The 15,856-nt window shown below is 40.9% G+C and overlaps 1 protein-coding gene across 2 annotated transcripts in view; it reads right to left on the bottom strand.

Annotated features, from left to right (window-relative positions):
* LOC139996446 (putative fatty acyl-CoA reductase CG5065) overlaps positions 1 to 15,856 on the bottom strand; it is a 236,615-nt gene that overhangs the window by 50,112 nt on the left and 170,647 nt on the right. Inside the window, exons 1-7 of one of the 2 annotated variants that reach the window (XM_072020810.1) lie at positions 6,114 to 6,406; positions 5,708 to 6,024; positions 5,361 to 5,608; positions 4,933 to 5,116; positions 4,470 to 4,655; positions 4,119 to 4,373; positions 3,915 to 4,047 (exon numbers count right to left, since the gene is read on the bottom strand). In XM_072020810.1, coding sequence (XP_071876911.1) covers positions 3,969 to 4,047; positions 4,119 to 4,373; positions 4,470 to 4,655; positions 4,933 to 5,116; positions 5,361 to 5,608; positions 5,708 to 6,024; positions 6,114 to 6,359 — 1,515 coding nt within the window. In that variant the 5' untranslated portion in view covers positions 6,360 to 6,406 and the 3' untranslated portion in view covers positions 3,915 to 3,968. Of the gene's footprint in view, positions 1 to 3,914; positions 4,048 to 4,118; positions 4,374 to 4,469; positions 4,656 to 4,932; positions 5,117 to 5,360; positions 5,609 to 5,707; positions 6,025 to 6,113 lie in introns of those variants that run through there. The other variant, XM_072020811.1, reaches the window with a different exon arrangement.

Raw genomic sequence — 15,856 nt, 5'->3', positions numbered from 1 at the left:
CGCGTCGCTGTCCTGCCGCGGGAACAGCGTCCCGATGACCCTGGCCAGCAGTACCGGATCCATGTTGGCGGTCAGCGAGGGGGCCGCGGGTCGCAACTTCTTCGTTACCACCTTGTACGGCCGCCCCCACGGGTCTGACTCAACCGCCTCGATCAGCTCCTTCCAAGACCGAGCCTTCGCGATCTTGATCTCCCGCTGCAGAGTTCGTCTCGCCTCTCTGTAGACCCCGTAGCAGCGGGAGATCTCCTCCTCGTCGCGCGTCCTTCTACGGCGACGGGCCCTCAGGAATCTTCTGCGTGCCCGTACGCAGCTCGCCCGCAATTCCGCTATCTCCGGCGTCCACCAGTGAACGCTGCGGTTGCGTCCACCGCCCGGGACGGAGCGCGGCATCGAGGCGTCGCACGCCGCGTTCATGTATTCTTGGAGGATCTCCGCCTCTTCGTCGACGCTTCCCAGACTGGTCGTCCCTTGGGCGTCCCAGCTCCACGCCGAGACGATGGCTGCCGCCCGCAGCATCTCCCTGTCCCGCTCCTTCAGGCGCCATCTGGGTGGTTGTGGGCCGGAGCGGCTCGCATCACCTCGGGCGACTTGGTTGTTATTTTCGTCCACGTCCTCCGAGACCACCTCCATAAGTATGTAGAGGTGATCGGACAAGGTCTCGACTCCCTCGGCCACTCTCCAGTCACGGATCCTCGGGTACAGCTTCGAGGTGGCCCACGTGATGTCGACCACGGAGGACCCCCTCCACGCCACGCAGGTGCTCGCCGTACCCTTGTTTACCAGCAGGAGTCCGAGTCCCGCAGCCCAGTCTGTCAGCCATCTTCCTCTGGCGTTCGTCGCGGAGTTCCCCCACTGCGTCGAGTGAGCGTTGAAGTCCCCGAGGACCAGCACCTGACGGGGAAAGCACCTTTTGACGCATTCCCCGACATCGTCCAGAAAATCCCCGAACGCGGCCAGGCCGCTGTTGGGGGAGACGTAGACCGCCACCACCGCTATTCCTGCCCATTCGACCGCGACGTAGCCGCTGCCACGGTCAAGCAGGGCGCCAAAGGCGCCCAGGGTCGGCGTCCAAGTTATGGCCGTCAGTCCGTCCAAATCCCCGATCCAGTTGGGAGCGTCAGGGACGCGATACGGCTCGGCCACTGTCGCGAGGGCGACCTCTCCCTCCCGGATAGTCTGGAGGAGCAGGTCATGCGCCCTTCTCGATCTGCCCAGGTTGCATTGGAGGAGACGGTTAAAATCCCTCAATCACCTCCATGGCCTCCTCCCGGCCATCTGCCGCTGAATGTTCGACGGTGCTCCCCTCTTGCGTTACCTCCGCGGTCGGTTCACGGATCGGTGGCTTCCTCTTAGTTCTCGGCGGAGCACATGCCGCCCCGCACATCCTGTGGTTGGCTGGCGCCCCCAGCGACTCGCATAACGGGCACTTGGGCGCGGAGGCGGGACACCCCCTGGCACGATGCCCGCTACCGCCACACCTGTAGCACAGATGCCCGCGATCCACGTTGGACGTGCAGGTTGCCCGCATGTGCCCCAGCTCCAGGCATTTAAAGCACTGCAAGGGTCTCTTCGGGATAGCCGTGACCTTCGCCGTGGACCATCCCAGAGCTACTTTCCCGTCCCGGGCTAATTTCCGGGCTCCAGCCACTGGGCACCTTACCCATGCAGTCCCAAGGCCGTATCTGGTGGTGCGGATCTCTCCGACCCGCACTTCCGCACTGCCGCATCCCGCCGCTGAGGCCAGCGCCTGCCGCAGCTCCTCCTTAGCGATCGAGATGTCTATCCCGGCTACCCTCAGCTCCGCCGTCCTGTTCGGGGCCGCTACTCTCACCGCGGCCGGATCCAGCACCTCGGCCAGACGCGTCGCCAATCGCGACGCCTTTCCTCTGTCTCTGTCGCCTGGGAGCCGGATAATTATACCCCCGGTCATCGACTTCCTCATTCCGAGGGATTCGACGCCGATCTCCGCAAGCGGGACCTTCTGTCGCGCCGTCGCGAGAACATCGGCGTATGAAGTCTTAACCCCCTCGTTGATAGTCAACGTCACCGCGGACGTACGCGGTGCGCGGGGGAGCCCGGCCGTTTTTGTCGCCTGCGCCGTTCCTTTTTTAGCCACCAGTGCGACGCCCGTCTTCCGTACGCCCGTTACTCGCGACGAAGGAGCAGCGGGCATTCTCTCTTTTTCCTCCTCCTTCCTTGCGGCCCTTTTCTTCCGCTGCCGTCTTTCCACCACCCTCCATTCGCCACCCTCCTGCTCCCTCGGGAGCATTGTGGCTTGGGTGACGCGTGGGACAGCGGGTTGGTCCGCCTTGCGCCGAGGTTCGGGGCTGCGCGGTCTTCGGCCCCCGAACCGTTCCTCGATGGCCCTCATGATGGAGGGACCGAGTTCGCCCATCTTTTTCTCTAGGGCGTCCAGACGCGCGCCTTCTTGCTTCCCCTCCCGCGGAGGGTGGCCGGGCTCAATAGCCCGACCGTTGCACCGCGGGCACTCGTGGGTGCGAGCGGCCAGCCTCGTTTTCTCTTTACGCAAGGCCGCGTTTTCCTCCTCCAACGCGGTCAGCCTTGCTTCCGCGAGCTTGGCGGCCGTGGAGCTACCGCTGTGGACCACCTCAGCCCTCTGTAGGTTAAGCTCCCTCCATGCGGCGGCGACGTAGGCCGCCGCGTTTTTTAGGTCCTTGACACTTGTTCCCTTCAGGTTCGGCGCTGTCGTCGCCACCCGCAAGATCTTAGACACCTGCCTGGTGAACTCGGCGCTCATGTCGGCCGCCGAGCTCATCCGTATGTCCAGCGCCAAATCCACAGAAATCTCCGGGGTCAGCGTCGTCATGCGCCTTCTCTTCCCCCCGGAGACGATCGATCCCAGGGATGACCGGGACGCGGAAGAGGCGACCGAATCCCCGTCATCGGACCTCGTCCGCGCTCTTAGCTCCCTTACCGGCGCGAGGCCCGTTACCGCGGCCGGTGCGAGGAAGACGCCGTCCGCCCCGCCCGTGGTTCTCCGCGATGCTCTTGTTATTCTTCTCGGAGGTTCCTTATGAATCTCCGTACTATTGCCTCCCGCCTCACCAGACGTGAAAACACATCCGGGGGCCTGGCGGTCCACCCCCGAACAGCCGTGGTCGTGAGATGACGACGCAGGTGAGCCCACTTGACTACCCACCGCTGCGCCGGTACTGGGGTATCCCTCCCCTGCACCGTAAACCATTTTCGCTTTTTGGTCGCAATCCATGATGTTTGTCATTGTTGTCGCCGCGGTCATCAACAAAGTCCGTCCTGGTGCCACTCACTCTTTCGCACCCTGTCCCGGTCAAAGCCGGTGCAGGGTGTCGGGGGGCCCCACAAGAAGGTGAGGTGAGTGGTCTTGACAGGCATGGGCCCACCAACTTCTCCGAAACTCTCCGCATCGGATCGGCAAAATTGACGGGCGCCAGAGGCACCGACCAGCTGCCACCCGACTGTAAGAGAGCATCAGATCTATCGGGGTTTCCCGGGACGTGGTCCTACGGCCCGAAAACCCATGCCCGCCTCATGCTCCCCTGAACAGTCCCGCCTATAGCTCGGAAGTGTATTGCAAAAAAAAAAAAAAAAAAAAAAAAAATAAAGTTTCTTTTCTTAACTTTGTTTTTTTTATTATTTTACGTGACAACGGCACGGGTGACGTTCTTCGATAGCCTATAGTCTTCCTTAGACTGTGGAAAGGTAGCGGGGAAACAATTCCATAGTGCTTATTTCATATGGTCCGGCGAAGTTTCTTATCACCATATATATATATGTATAAGAAACAAAATGTGCGTATAAATACCTGCATTCTTTTTAAAATTTTATAGAAAAAATAAACAATGTCATAAATGGATTTATTTTGAAAGAAGACGAATAAGAAGACAAAATGAAAAGGATAACGAATCCGTTCTTCATAAAATTGTATTTATATTCCTCTGGTTTAAAGAGACAAAATAACGTTCAAATAGTCAGTACACGATACAATATATTATCAGTAGTAAGGTCATTATACCGGACATTTTAGTGATCTGATGTATCCAGTACAATCTGAAATAATCGAAAATATATGTATTTATATTAGTTCCTATTTTTTTATACAAAGATACTTTTATACGCACCTTGATAATCGTTGTCGGGCTGTTGATTGAAACTCTTGTTTTAGAATAAATTTCCTAATGCCCATCAGGTAAATTACGGCATACTTGTCCCAATCCATATCCTCTAAATCTAGTTTGAACATATCGCTGTCGTGTAACATTTTCACCTTCCTCGCCAAGTCGGAACAGTTATCCCTTTGAAAAGTCCAATCGTTCATGGTGAAAAATTCAAACGATGTGAACAACTTATTGCCATTTCTGAGAAGTTTCATCATTCTGAAATATCATTTTCAATTATTATTACAAATTAATAAAACAGAGATTATCCCAGGAAGATTGTTCTCGTTGTTCGACGATCGATTGAATACTCACATTGGTTTACTACCTCGGAGTCTTAAAAAGATATCTATGGCGAACGCAGGCAAGACACGCGGAATTACACTAAGAACGTTGAAAATATATCTATTAGCTACGACTGAACAACCTGGGTACCATATCATATCGTTCAGCGGGGTTTCTATGCTGCATTTTACCATAGAATCTACCATCGGACCAAACCTTGTCAATTGAAACATTTACATTATTACAATTAATGGAATTACGCATAAAGTAAGGTTTATTATTATCCGAGTATCTCAAGAAATATTATGCAATTTCAATAAATATTATTTATATCTTTATTTTTTTAAATTGAAGTATTGGTAGAAAAAGTGGACTTTTGCTTTCTACATTTGTTCGCGCTTTCATTGTCCACGTTACATAAATAAACTGAAGCTTTTGAAATACTCTAACAATCGAATTACATTAGTTGAAAAAAATTCGTAATAAATATTACGTAAAAGGGTATGCGTTGGCAGTGCAGTTGTATACTTTAACTTCACGATCACGATGTAGCGTGACATGCCATGCAGTACATATTATCGTGTCGACTACGAAATCGACAGGCACTACATCCAATTTTGTATCTCTCCTACCTCGTATTACAGTTGTACACCCTTTGCCGATTAGCAGAAAGGTACCTGGTAACATTAAATTGGTTTAGAAATTATTTGTAATTTTCGATTAGCAGAAATGTAACGCTAAATACATAGGAATAATTTTTTCATAATAGTGAGCAACAACAAATTTAAAGTATAATAATGATGATCTAGTGGAAAGCCTCTCATGTAGCCTCTAACAAACTAACCGATTAACTCTACTTCTATTACTGTGAAATGTAAGGAGTATTGAACAATTAGCATTGAAAAAGATTTATATAAATACCTGTAACTGCAGATATATTCGTTATCCAACCAGGACATGGTTCTTTCAAAGCGGCACCAATTACGCTTGGCCGTACTATCGCAACTGGCAGATCTTTGCACTCCCTTGCTACAATCTGCTCTGCTAAATTCTTACTGAATGTGTATGTGTTTGGAAAACTTTTTAAAATCCTTTCTTCTATTTGGTTGATCGACGTTTTGTCGAATTTGTCACACATATAGATTACCTCCGAAGGACTCAAGCTCGTGCTGCAAAGTCAATAATAAGTGAACATATTCTTCACGATATAATTAGAAATATAATATTCGTAAACCATGGAACAACGTTTGCGTATAACTTATCCTTACGTATAAACTTTTTCCTCGATCTCTTGTAGATTCGCGTTACTATATGCTGTGCTCACGTATACGAAGCTAATTGGATGCCTTAGTTCGTTCCAAAGTTCGACAACACGAGCAGTACCACTCGTATTCACATTAACAGCCACGTGCAACGGCTCGTTGAATCTCACAGTGGCCGCGGCGTGAAACACTATGTTTACTTTCTCTAGTAACATATTTCTATATTCTTGCGAAAGACCTAAATCCGGCAGACTCACGTCACCTTTCACGGGATAAACTCTGCTGAAAAGTGAGGGGTTCTTTGCTTTAATACCATCATAAATCTAAAAACGAAAATTCCAGAAATGGGAGTTAATCAATTTGGCTCCTGACAGGCTTAAACATTGAAAGAAACAAGAATATATTTACGAACGGGATCATCTATGAGCTTCTTAAATCGTTGTTCTATCGTTTCGTCCGTTTTTGGTCGAATTAGTATAAAAATGGCAGCGATGCGAGGAAACTTGCGAATCAGTTTTTCCAAGAGACCTTTTCCAAGGAAACCGGTTACACCAGTCACAAGAATCCCACTACCGGCGTAGAATTCCTCGAGAGAACTCGTCGTATTGAATCCTTTAGTGCTCCCATTTTCATTTGTTTCTTTATTGATTGCATCCATGTTTCAGAATCTTCACACTTTCAGTCCCATGGAGTAACAAATAGTAAATGGAGAAATCTTTAAAATAATGTACAAAATTTATTATAGCTGGGATTTTTTTATATATTACTTTCCAAAGAAATTTACAAATAATCTTCTCGAAGAGAAACATAATTCATCAATAATGTTTTCGTTTTGCACGAATCAGATAATTGCGTTATGTCAATGACGCTTCCATTGTAATTTAAAAATATTTCTTCTACATGATAGACATTAATTAAAAAAAGCGAAAAGTTAAAAGGGCTATTCAAGGAGTAAATACAATTTTTCATGTGGCTGTTCATTAATCTGTATTATATATTACTCAAAAAGAGGATATCTTAATTAAAACTTCGAGTATAACTTTAAACAATCTTTTTGTAATTTCCCTTGGCTATTTTATTTCTTATTTTATGCGTATGTATGTGTGTATTGTAATATGTAGTGATCAGTAATTTGCGTGGAATATGTGCATGGTCGTGCGAGAAAGTGCTCGCTCCCATTTAGTAGCTCCTCGAGAATATTTAATACGTTTTTTTTTTTTTTTTTTATTTATTTTATTAAATTTTTACAATTTGTCCAGAAGGACATTTGGTAAAATGTTATAGCTTAGAGAATAAAAGAATAAAAAATAAAAAATAAAAATAAATAGAAATAAATAAAATATAGCATGTGGATGGTTACCCCCAGCGGGGTTCCATCTTCTAGGTTTCCTATTGCATCTCTATTTCGAGGTCTGCGGGATGCTTCCTCTTCAGTCTTCTTTCTATTTTGGTTTTATTTGTTTCTGCAGCCAGCTGGTTTGGGTGTGCTGCAAGTCTTTCTTTGTACTTTTTTGCGTATCTAGCGATTTCCTCTTTGACTGTTGGAATTTTTAGATCTTTTCGTAGGTCTTCATTTCTGACGTACCATGGAGCGTTAACTATTGTCCTTAAGATTTTTGCCTGCTCTATTTCTATTTTGCTTATGTGACTCATTGCTGCCGTCCCCCATAATGGGACTCCGTATGTCCAGATTGGTTTGATTATTGTTTTGTATATATTTAGTTTATTCATTGTGCTTAATTTAGATTTTCTATTGATTAACCAGTACATCTGCTTCCTTTTTGCACTTATTCTGTTTATTATTGATTTTATATGGTGCTTCCATGTAAGGCGTGTGTCTAAATTTATTCCCAGATATTTGACTTGCTTTGATTGTGCTATGTGGGCGCCGTTCAGTTGAATATCTGGTGTTTTTCCTTTTCTAAGTGTAAATGTTATGTGGTTGCACTTGCTGGTGTTCACTTTTATTTGTTTGTTTTGCAGCCATTTTTCTATTTTTGTAGTGTGTTCTTGTAGTAGTGCGGCGGCCGTTTCTAGATTTGCATGCCTCACTAGTATGGCCGTATCGTCCGCAAACGTCAGTGTTTTACTGTTGACAGTTGTTGGTATATCTGCCGTGTATAGTGTGTATAATATTGGTCCTAAGACACTTCCTTGCGGTACTCCTGCCTTGATGTCCTTAATTTCAGAGTATGCATCATTTATTTTTACTACAAAGGTTCTGTTGTTTAAGTAGGATTTGAGTAGTTTGTAGATTTGTTCTGGAAATTGCTTTTTGATTGTTTGAAGAAGTTTTTCATGGTTAACTTTGTCGAATGCTTTTTCGATATCCATAAAGAGTGCTGTGCAGTATTGTTTTCTTTCAAGCGACTGTAAGATTTCATTGACGAGTCTATGCATTTGTTCTATTGTGGAGTGTTTATTCCTGAATCCAAATTGATGGTTCGGTATTAGTTTTTCTTTTTCTATTGTTGGTTTTAAGCGGTTATATATTATTTTCTCTAGTAATTTGGAAAACGCAGGTAGTAATGATATCGGCCTGTAGGATGTAGTTAAATGTGGGTTTTTGTTTGGTTTGGGTAACATCACTATCTGTGCTATTTTCCATAGTGTAGGAAAGTACTGTATTCTTAGAATTGCGTTAAATATTATCGTTGTTAGTCTTATTGCCTTTGGGGGAAGGTTTTTTAAGATTTTCCCATTGATCAAGTCAAATCCTGGTGCTTTACTTGTCTTTGTTGCCTCAATTAAGTTTGTAACTTCTTGCGCTGTTGTGCTGAGTATGGTGCAGCGTTTATCAGTTGTGTTGCTGGCATTTTCCACTTCTTCATTTGTTTGCCATCCAGGGATGCTGTTATCAATTTCATACGGCGAAAATATATTTTGTAGGTGCTTTGAGAATTCTTCTGCCTGTTCTTCGTTGGTTCTAGCCCATGTGTTGTCCATTTTTCTGATTGCTGGGATTGTTTTTACTGTTTTCTTAATTTTGTTAGTGACTTTCCATAGGGAGTAGTCGGTATTCTCATGCGCGGATAGTGATTCGATGAATTTTGAGAATTCGTTATTATGATGTTCCCTTATTTTATTCTTTAGTTCCTTTGCAAGTTTATTTAGGTTTTTCTTGTTTTCTCGTGTTCTCTGTTTTTGCCATTTTGCTTTCGCTTTTCTTTTTTCCCTGATTTTGTCTAGGATGTCCTGCGGAATAATTTTTGATTGCCTGCTATTTGTTTCATAGGTGGTGGTTGCCCACGCTGCTTCCTGTATTATTTCTGTCAAAGTTGCTACTGCCTGCTCAATGTGTTCAGGTGTTTTCAACGGGATATTGCAGTTGATTTTGTTTTCGATCAGTTCTTTGAAAGTTTGCCAGTTGGTGGTTTTATTGCAAAGCGACTCTGACTTGTTATAAAGTAGTGGTTTGCTTGTATATTCTATTATAATTGGTGTATGGTCGGAGTTAAGCTCGAGGCTGGTTGTTATTTTTAATTTGCTTACATTTAGCCCTTTTGTTACTGCAAAATCCAACAGGTCAGGTATTTTATTGGGGTCTGTCGGCCAGTACGTTGGTTTTCCTGTAGATAGTACGTTGAGGTTGCTGCTTCTAATGTATTTTTCCAATGTTCTACCTCTCGGTGTGCTAATTCTCGAACCCCATAATGTGTGCTTTGCATTAAAGTCTCCTGCCGCTATATATTTGTCGCCTAAGGATTGGAAGTACTCTTCCCATTTTTTAAGTGTCATTTTGTGTCTCGGAGGTGCATATACTGCTGACATCTGGAAGTAATTGTCATTGGTTTGTATTGTGACAGTGGTTGCTTGTAGGTGTTCTTGATTTGTTTGACTATGTAAGTGATGCTTGATGTCATTTTTTATTATTACTGCAGTTCCTCCATGTGCTTTACCTGAGGGATGTGTGGTATCGTATATGGTGTAGTACGGTATTTTCATGTAGTTTTTTAGGGTGAAATGTGTTTCTGAGACAAGTAGTATATCAATATTATTTTTATACAAAAATATTTCAGTTTCGTGGGCTCGCTGTTGCAAGCCATTGGAGTTCCAGACTGCTATTTTCAAAATGTCCATCTCTATTTTTTACTTAGCAAGTTAGTGAGTAGTTGTAACATGATTGTTGTTTGTTGTGCTTGTTGTCTTAGTATTGTGTTTAGATCACTTACCATTTTTCCTAACATTTCCATACCTTTAATGGATTGTTTGAGCATTTCTTTGATGTCTGTAACGTCTTCGATGTTATTGTTTTCATTCTGATTGATTGCAAGCGTTGGTTTGCTAATGTTTTTAGTTACTTGTGCGTAGCTTCGTTTACCTTGGGGATCTATGTTTCTGCTTATAGCGTTTAGTTCCTGTTGTGCTTTCAATGTTGTTTCGTTATCCGTTATACTTTGTTGTGGTTGATGGTCATTGTGTGATCTGTTGCGAAGTGGAGGAAACAGTTTACGTTGTATTTGTTTCCTTATTTCACATCCTTTGTAGCTGGCTGGGTGGTTTCCGTTACAATTATAGCATTTAACTTGTTCTATTTTTCCTGTGTATGGGCAGTGTATTGTTAGGTGATTTTTTGCACATTTAACACATGCCGGGCTTCTGTTGCAATAATTTTTTGTGTGTCCGTATTGTTGACACCGCATGCATTGTGGTATATCTTTTTTGTAGCGTGGTGGTTCCACTGTTACAATTGTATTTAGTATTTTTTTGATTTCATAGATTTCCTTGTTATTGGTTCTGGGTTCCAGTTCTATTAAGAATAGTGGCAATGGTTGCTTCGTATCGTATCTTGTCATATTGTTTATTGCTCTTGTTTCATGGCCAATTTTTCCTAATTCTTCACTTAATTTTTTTGTGTTAGTTTTTGGATGTAAACCTCTTATAACTATTTTATAGCTCCTTTCTGTTTTGAGTTGGTACGTGTGGTATATAGCATTTTTTTCCTTTAGTTCATTTATCACTTTCCTATAAACTTCTGGGGTGTTTGTTTGAATTTTTACTTGTTCTAATTTTGTTTGTTTTATTGTGTAGTTATCCTTCCCGACTACATTGTTTAGTCGATCAATAAGCGGGTCTATTATTTGGGCCTCAACAAATATTGGTGGTGGTTTTGATATGTAAGGTGTTTTAGTTGTGGTTTTGCTTGTCGGGTCATTGTCTATTTCTTCCGTTAGTGAGCTGAAGGAGTTTCTTAAAGGTAATTCTTGCAGCCATCGCTGCTTTCCTGTATCTGGGTTTCCTGCCGCATTTGTGCCTGGAATTATTTTACGTTTTTTGCTAGCCTTTGCTAGCTTCCAGTTTCCGTCCTGGTAACTTATTTTGTTGTCGTGTCTGCACTCCTCCTGTCTCCGCTGCTCTTCCATTTCTTCTATTTCCATATCATTTTGGTTGTTATTATTTTGCTGTTGTTGCTGTAAGCCTGGTAAATCTGACGACCCTTTTATGTAATATTTTTCTCCATTGGTTGCAATCTTGATCGTTGATATCTGCTGTTGCATTGTTTGTCACTATCACTATTCGTAGCACTTCTCTGAATCACTTGACTGGAGCACACGTTTGCTTACGCACATCTGTTCGCCTCGGTTGCCCGAGCGAGACTGATATTTAATACGTATGTGATTTTTCTGTGCACCTATGGTCGACACGATCGCGGTGCGTGTGTGAAATCGCTATAAACATTGTTTATATATGCTATTATTCATTAATTATTTATGGAGTCAAAACGAAGCATATTTCCGATATGTCCTTATAGATTTCAATGAGTAAACATCTGCAAGTAACAATGAGTATAATCTGTAATCGACGATTTTTCGCGTTCATTTAAACAACAAATTGCAATTTTTTTGTTCTCCATTTTCATCCTACTTTAGCGTCAAGATTCTGTAACCAAGCATCATGTGTAAGTACCTAATTCCCTCCCCCGATGTATCCGTGCACCCATTATCCGATTATACTAATACCGGAACAATCTATTATCCGAACATAATATTTCCTTATAACTGATGCCCCCTTTGTTAAATATCTACTGTATGTATATTTTATTAGAGTTCATGTAAAATATATTTTAACGTATCCTTTCCTTTATTCGATGAATTCTGATTATAAGACATTAGTATGAAAGTAATGGCGATCCAGCTATCGAAAGAAAACGAAACAAAAACTCGAAAGTGACGTAAATGAAGTAGAACTCGCAAATAAATATACATAGTGTTGGGAAAGACCAAATGATATATGATGTTTGTACTGATATAATGAACTGCCTCCACTACGCAACAGCTAACGAAATGATAATGAACAGGTGCCTTTTCAAACGAACGTATTTGAGAAGTGGCCTCAATGACAGAGTACAAACAAATTGAAGCTCTTCGCAGTTAATTATGCTGGAAAAATTATGTGACTTAGTAGCCAAGAAGATACGGAATCCATAAATATTTAAAGGTACTGTCAATCAATCTTAATCTGTATTTGAATAAATGATATTTCATATTAAAGTGATTGTTTCATTATCTGAATTGTTCTGCCTTCCTAATAAGTCGGATACGGGAGGCTATTTCAGATTATCTGGTTGAAATTTTACTGCTATTGTAGACTTATAATTTAATTATGTACGTATGTATGTATTTATTGCTATGTACGCATCTGTTATTGTATACATATATGTAAACTCCCTAGAGTTCACGCGTGATGGGGACTTTTTTGTTTTCCGGGTAGCACGACATTCTTTGTTTCACGGACAGAGCGACCCTCTTATGTTTACGGACAACTATGTCTGAGAAGCAAGCATTTTTCTAAACGGACGGACAGACATTAGAGGCAGACAAGATTACAGAATAGTTATTTAAAACTTTGAAGGCTGACGTAGAAAGATTGGTAGCTCAGGACGTTAAAAATCGATTCTCGATTTTCAGGTAAACATTGTACAAAACTTGTTATTTCTTGTTTATGTAATTTATTGTTATTTATTGTTATAGACGGATATTAATTGTTGTTTATTTTTGTATTTTATCTAATTACGTTAATAATAAAAAAACTCGATTTTCAGACTTCAGAATCGATCCCTGAATTATCCCAAGAAAAACGATCTTACATATATATCTATATTGCTTTGTATACATGTGTATATGTTGTTACATTATCATGTTTATGTATATTATGTTACAGTATGTTCTATGTTATTTAATTTTGTAATTCTTTTTCTGCTTGATCTTTACAATACCAAGCATTTTGTTACACAAGTTGTTGTTTTACAAAGATTTCATAAGTTATATGCTGTATGTACATATATATATATAATGTACAAGTGAAGAAAATTATTATAATTAAATAGTGACTAACAGCAATTTTCTATAAATATTGAACATAAAGTCTTTTTAACTCTTGGATATCTATGAAACGGTATTTATGATCTTATTCGAAGAGATATTTTGACGTGGCATCTAAGTAATTAACAGGTATAATTGTAAGGAATGTAATAAATATAACATGGGAAATAGATTTTATCACGATGTAGACTATTTTACTTAAATTTAATAAAATAATTCCGTAAATACATAATATCTTCACTATCATTTTATGGTTTCTTTATAAGTAACAAATATTATATATGTACACTTCAGTTCATTTGCGTATATTACAGTTTATTTACTAAAAACAAGTGATCTTACCATTTAAAATGTAAAATGCCTAAAATATCTTGGATGGTTAATGTTGTCACCGCGGAACGTATTGTCAATTTTCATAAACGCGAGAGTCGAATCAAGTCCTGACAATAACTAATGAAAATCCGTTCTCAATCCGTTCACGAAATTCAGTTTCTGACAAAAATTAACCGATGTCTCGTGCAACTATCACGCAAAGGAGAATGCTCCGATTACCTCTACTGACTGGTTGTAAATTATTGAAAAATCACAATAATGAACCAGTTTTACAGTGTAAAATGTAAAATAGAAAATAAATATTTGAGAATTCAGAAACTTCATTTAAACTACTGTAGTAATTAATGAGCCGATGATATTTTTGGTATATATGATATTGATAATAATGAATGACATTAATGAAAAACACAATTGAATACAGAATACCTGATATGATACTATTTCCACTGTGTATGGTTTACTAGAGGTCGGACAAAAATGCGTCTTCACGGTAGTAGGATACCGATACGTCTGTCAGAACTGTAACGATATTCGATGTGATACTCCTCTAGATACTCATTCTTTTAATAACATCACCCTACTACTGAAACTAAATTATGTCATGCACGAATGATTTGATTAATGATGTTAACTTCAAAACAAAACAAGAAATAGCATTGAGTTGCCTTTGATCGTGAAAGATCAACGTGAATTAACATTTTATCCCTGACTGCTTCTACTGCTTGCATTTTAATGACATTTGCATTGCATATATCTTCTTATTCAAGATGAAAGAATAATATATGCAATACAAATTCTATTAATGACAATTACGGATGATTCATTCTGGTGGAGTTAAGAAACGCTAACAGAGCCAGTGTAGAAGGTATTCATAATATATAGTACATAATAATAACACAAAACCTTAACAAAATTATGGTATACCATCATTTCTTATGAAATTTTTAGCAAATGAAAGATACATACATATTCTTGTAAACGCTCAAAATAATTTAAAAAAAAGTATCCGCCACCTGTTATGAAAATGTTAATAAGTATCTGGCTAATGGTTTTTTTTTTTTATTGATTATTTGCTTAAATTTTTACAATTTGTCCAGAAGGACATTTGGTAAAATATTATAGCTTAAAGAATAAAAATATAGCATGTGGATGGTTACCCCCAGCGGGGTTCCATCTTCTGGGTTGCCTATTGCATCTCTATTGCGAGGTCTGCGGGATGCTTCCTCTTCAGTCTTCTCTCTATTTTGGTTTTATTTGTTTCAGCAACCAGCTGGTTCGGGTGTGCTGCAAGTCTTTCTTTGTACTTTTTTTGCGTATCTAGCGATTTCCTCTTTGACTGTTGGAATTTTTAGATCTTTTCGTAGGTCTTCATTTCTGACGTACCATGGAGCGTTAATTATTGTCCTTAAAATTTTTGCTTGCTCTATTTCTATTTTGCTTATGTGACTCATTGCTGCCGTCCCCCATAGTGGGACTCCGTATGTCCAGATTGGTTTGATTATTGTTTTGCATATATTTAGTTTATTCATTATGCTTAATTTAGATTTTCTATTGATTAACCAGTACATCTGCTTCCTTTTTGCACTTATTCTGTTTATTATTGATTTTATATGGTGCTTCCATGTGAGGTGTGTGTCTAAATGTATTCCTAGATATTTGACTCGCTTTGTTTGTGCTATGTGGGCGCCGTTCAGTTGGATATCTGGTGTTTTTCCTTTTCTAAGGGTAAATGTTATGTGGTTGCACTTGCTGGTGTACGCTTTTATTTGTTTGTTTTGCAGCCATTTTTCTATTTTTGTAGTGTGTTCTTGTAGTAGTGCGGCGGCCGTTTCTAGATTTGCATGCCTCACTAGTATGGCCGTATCGTCCGCAAACGTCAGTGTTTTACTGTTGACAGTTGTTGGTATATCTGCCGTGTATAGTGTGTATAATATTGGTCCTAAGACACTTCCTTGCGGTACTCCTGCCTTGATGTCCTTAATTTCAGAGTATGCATCATTTATTTTTACTACAAACGTTCTGTTGTTTAAGTAGGATTTGAGTAGTTTGTAGATTTGTTCTGGAAATTGCTTTTTGATTGTTTGAAGAAGTTTTTCATGGTTAACTTCGTCGAATGCTTTTTCGATATCCATAAAGAGTGCTGTGCAGTATTGTTTTGTTTCAAGCGACTGTAAGATTTCATTGACGAGTCTATGCATTTGTTCTATTGTGGAGTGTTTATTCCTGAATCCAAATTGATGGTTCGGTATTAGTTTTTCTTTTTCTATTGTTGGTTTTAAGCGATTATATGTTATTTTCTCTAATAATTTGGAAAACGCAGGTAGTAATGATATCGGCCTGTAGGATGCAGTTAAATGTGGGTTTTTGTTTGGTTTGGGTAACATCACTATCTGTGCTATTTTCCATAGTGTAGGAAAGTACTGTATTCTTAGAATTGCGTTAAATATTATCGTTGTTAGTCTTATTGCCTTTGGGGGAAGGTTTTTTAAGATTTTCCCAT

This window comes from Bombus fervidus, chromosome 18, assembly GCF_041682495.2.
Source record: "Bombus fervidus isolate BK054 chromosome 18, iyBomFerv1, whole genome shotgun sequence".
NCBI classification, from domain to species: Eukaryota; Metazoa; Arthropoda; class Insecta; order Hymenoptera; family Apidae; genus Bombus; species Bombus fervidus.
Note: the sequence above shows the minus strand (reverse complement) of the source record. Positions and strands in the feature narration are given on the sequence as shown.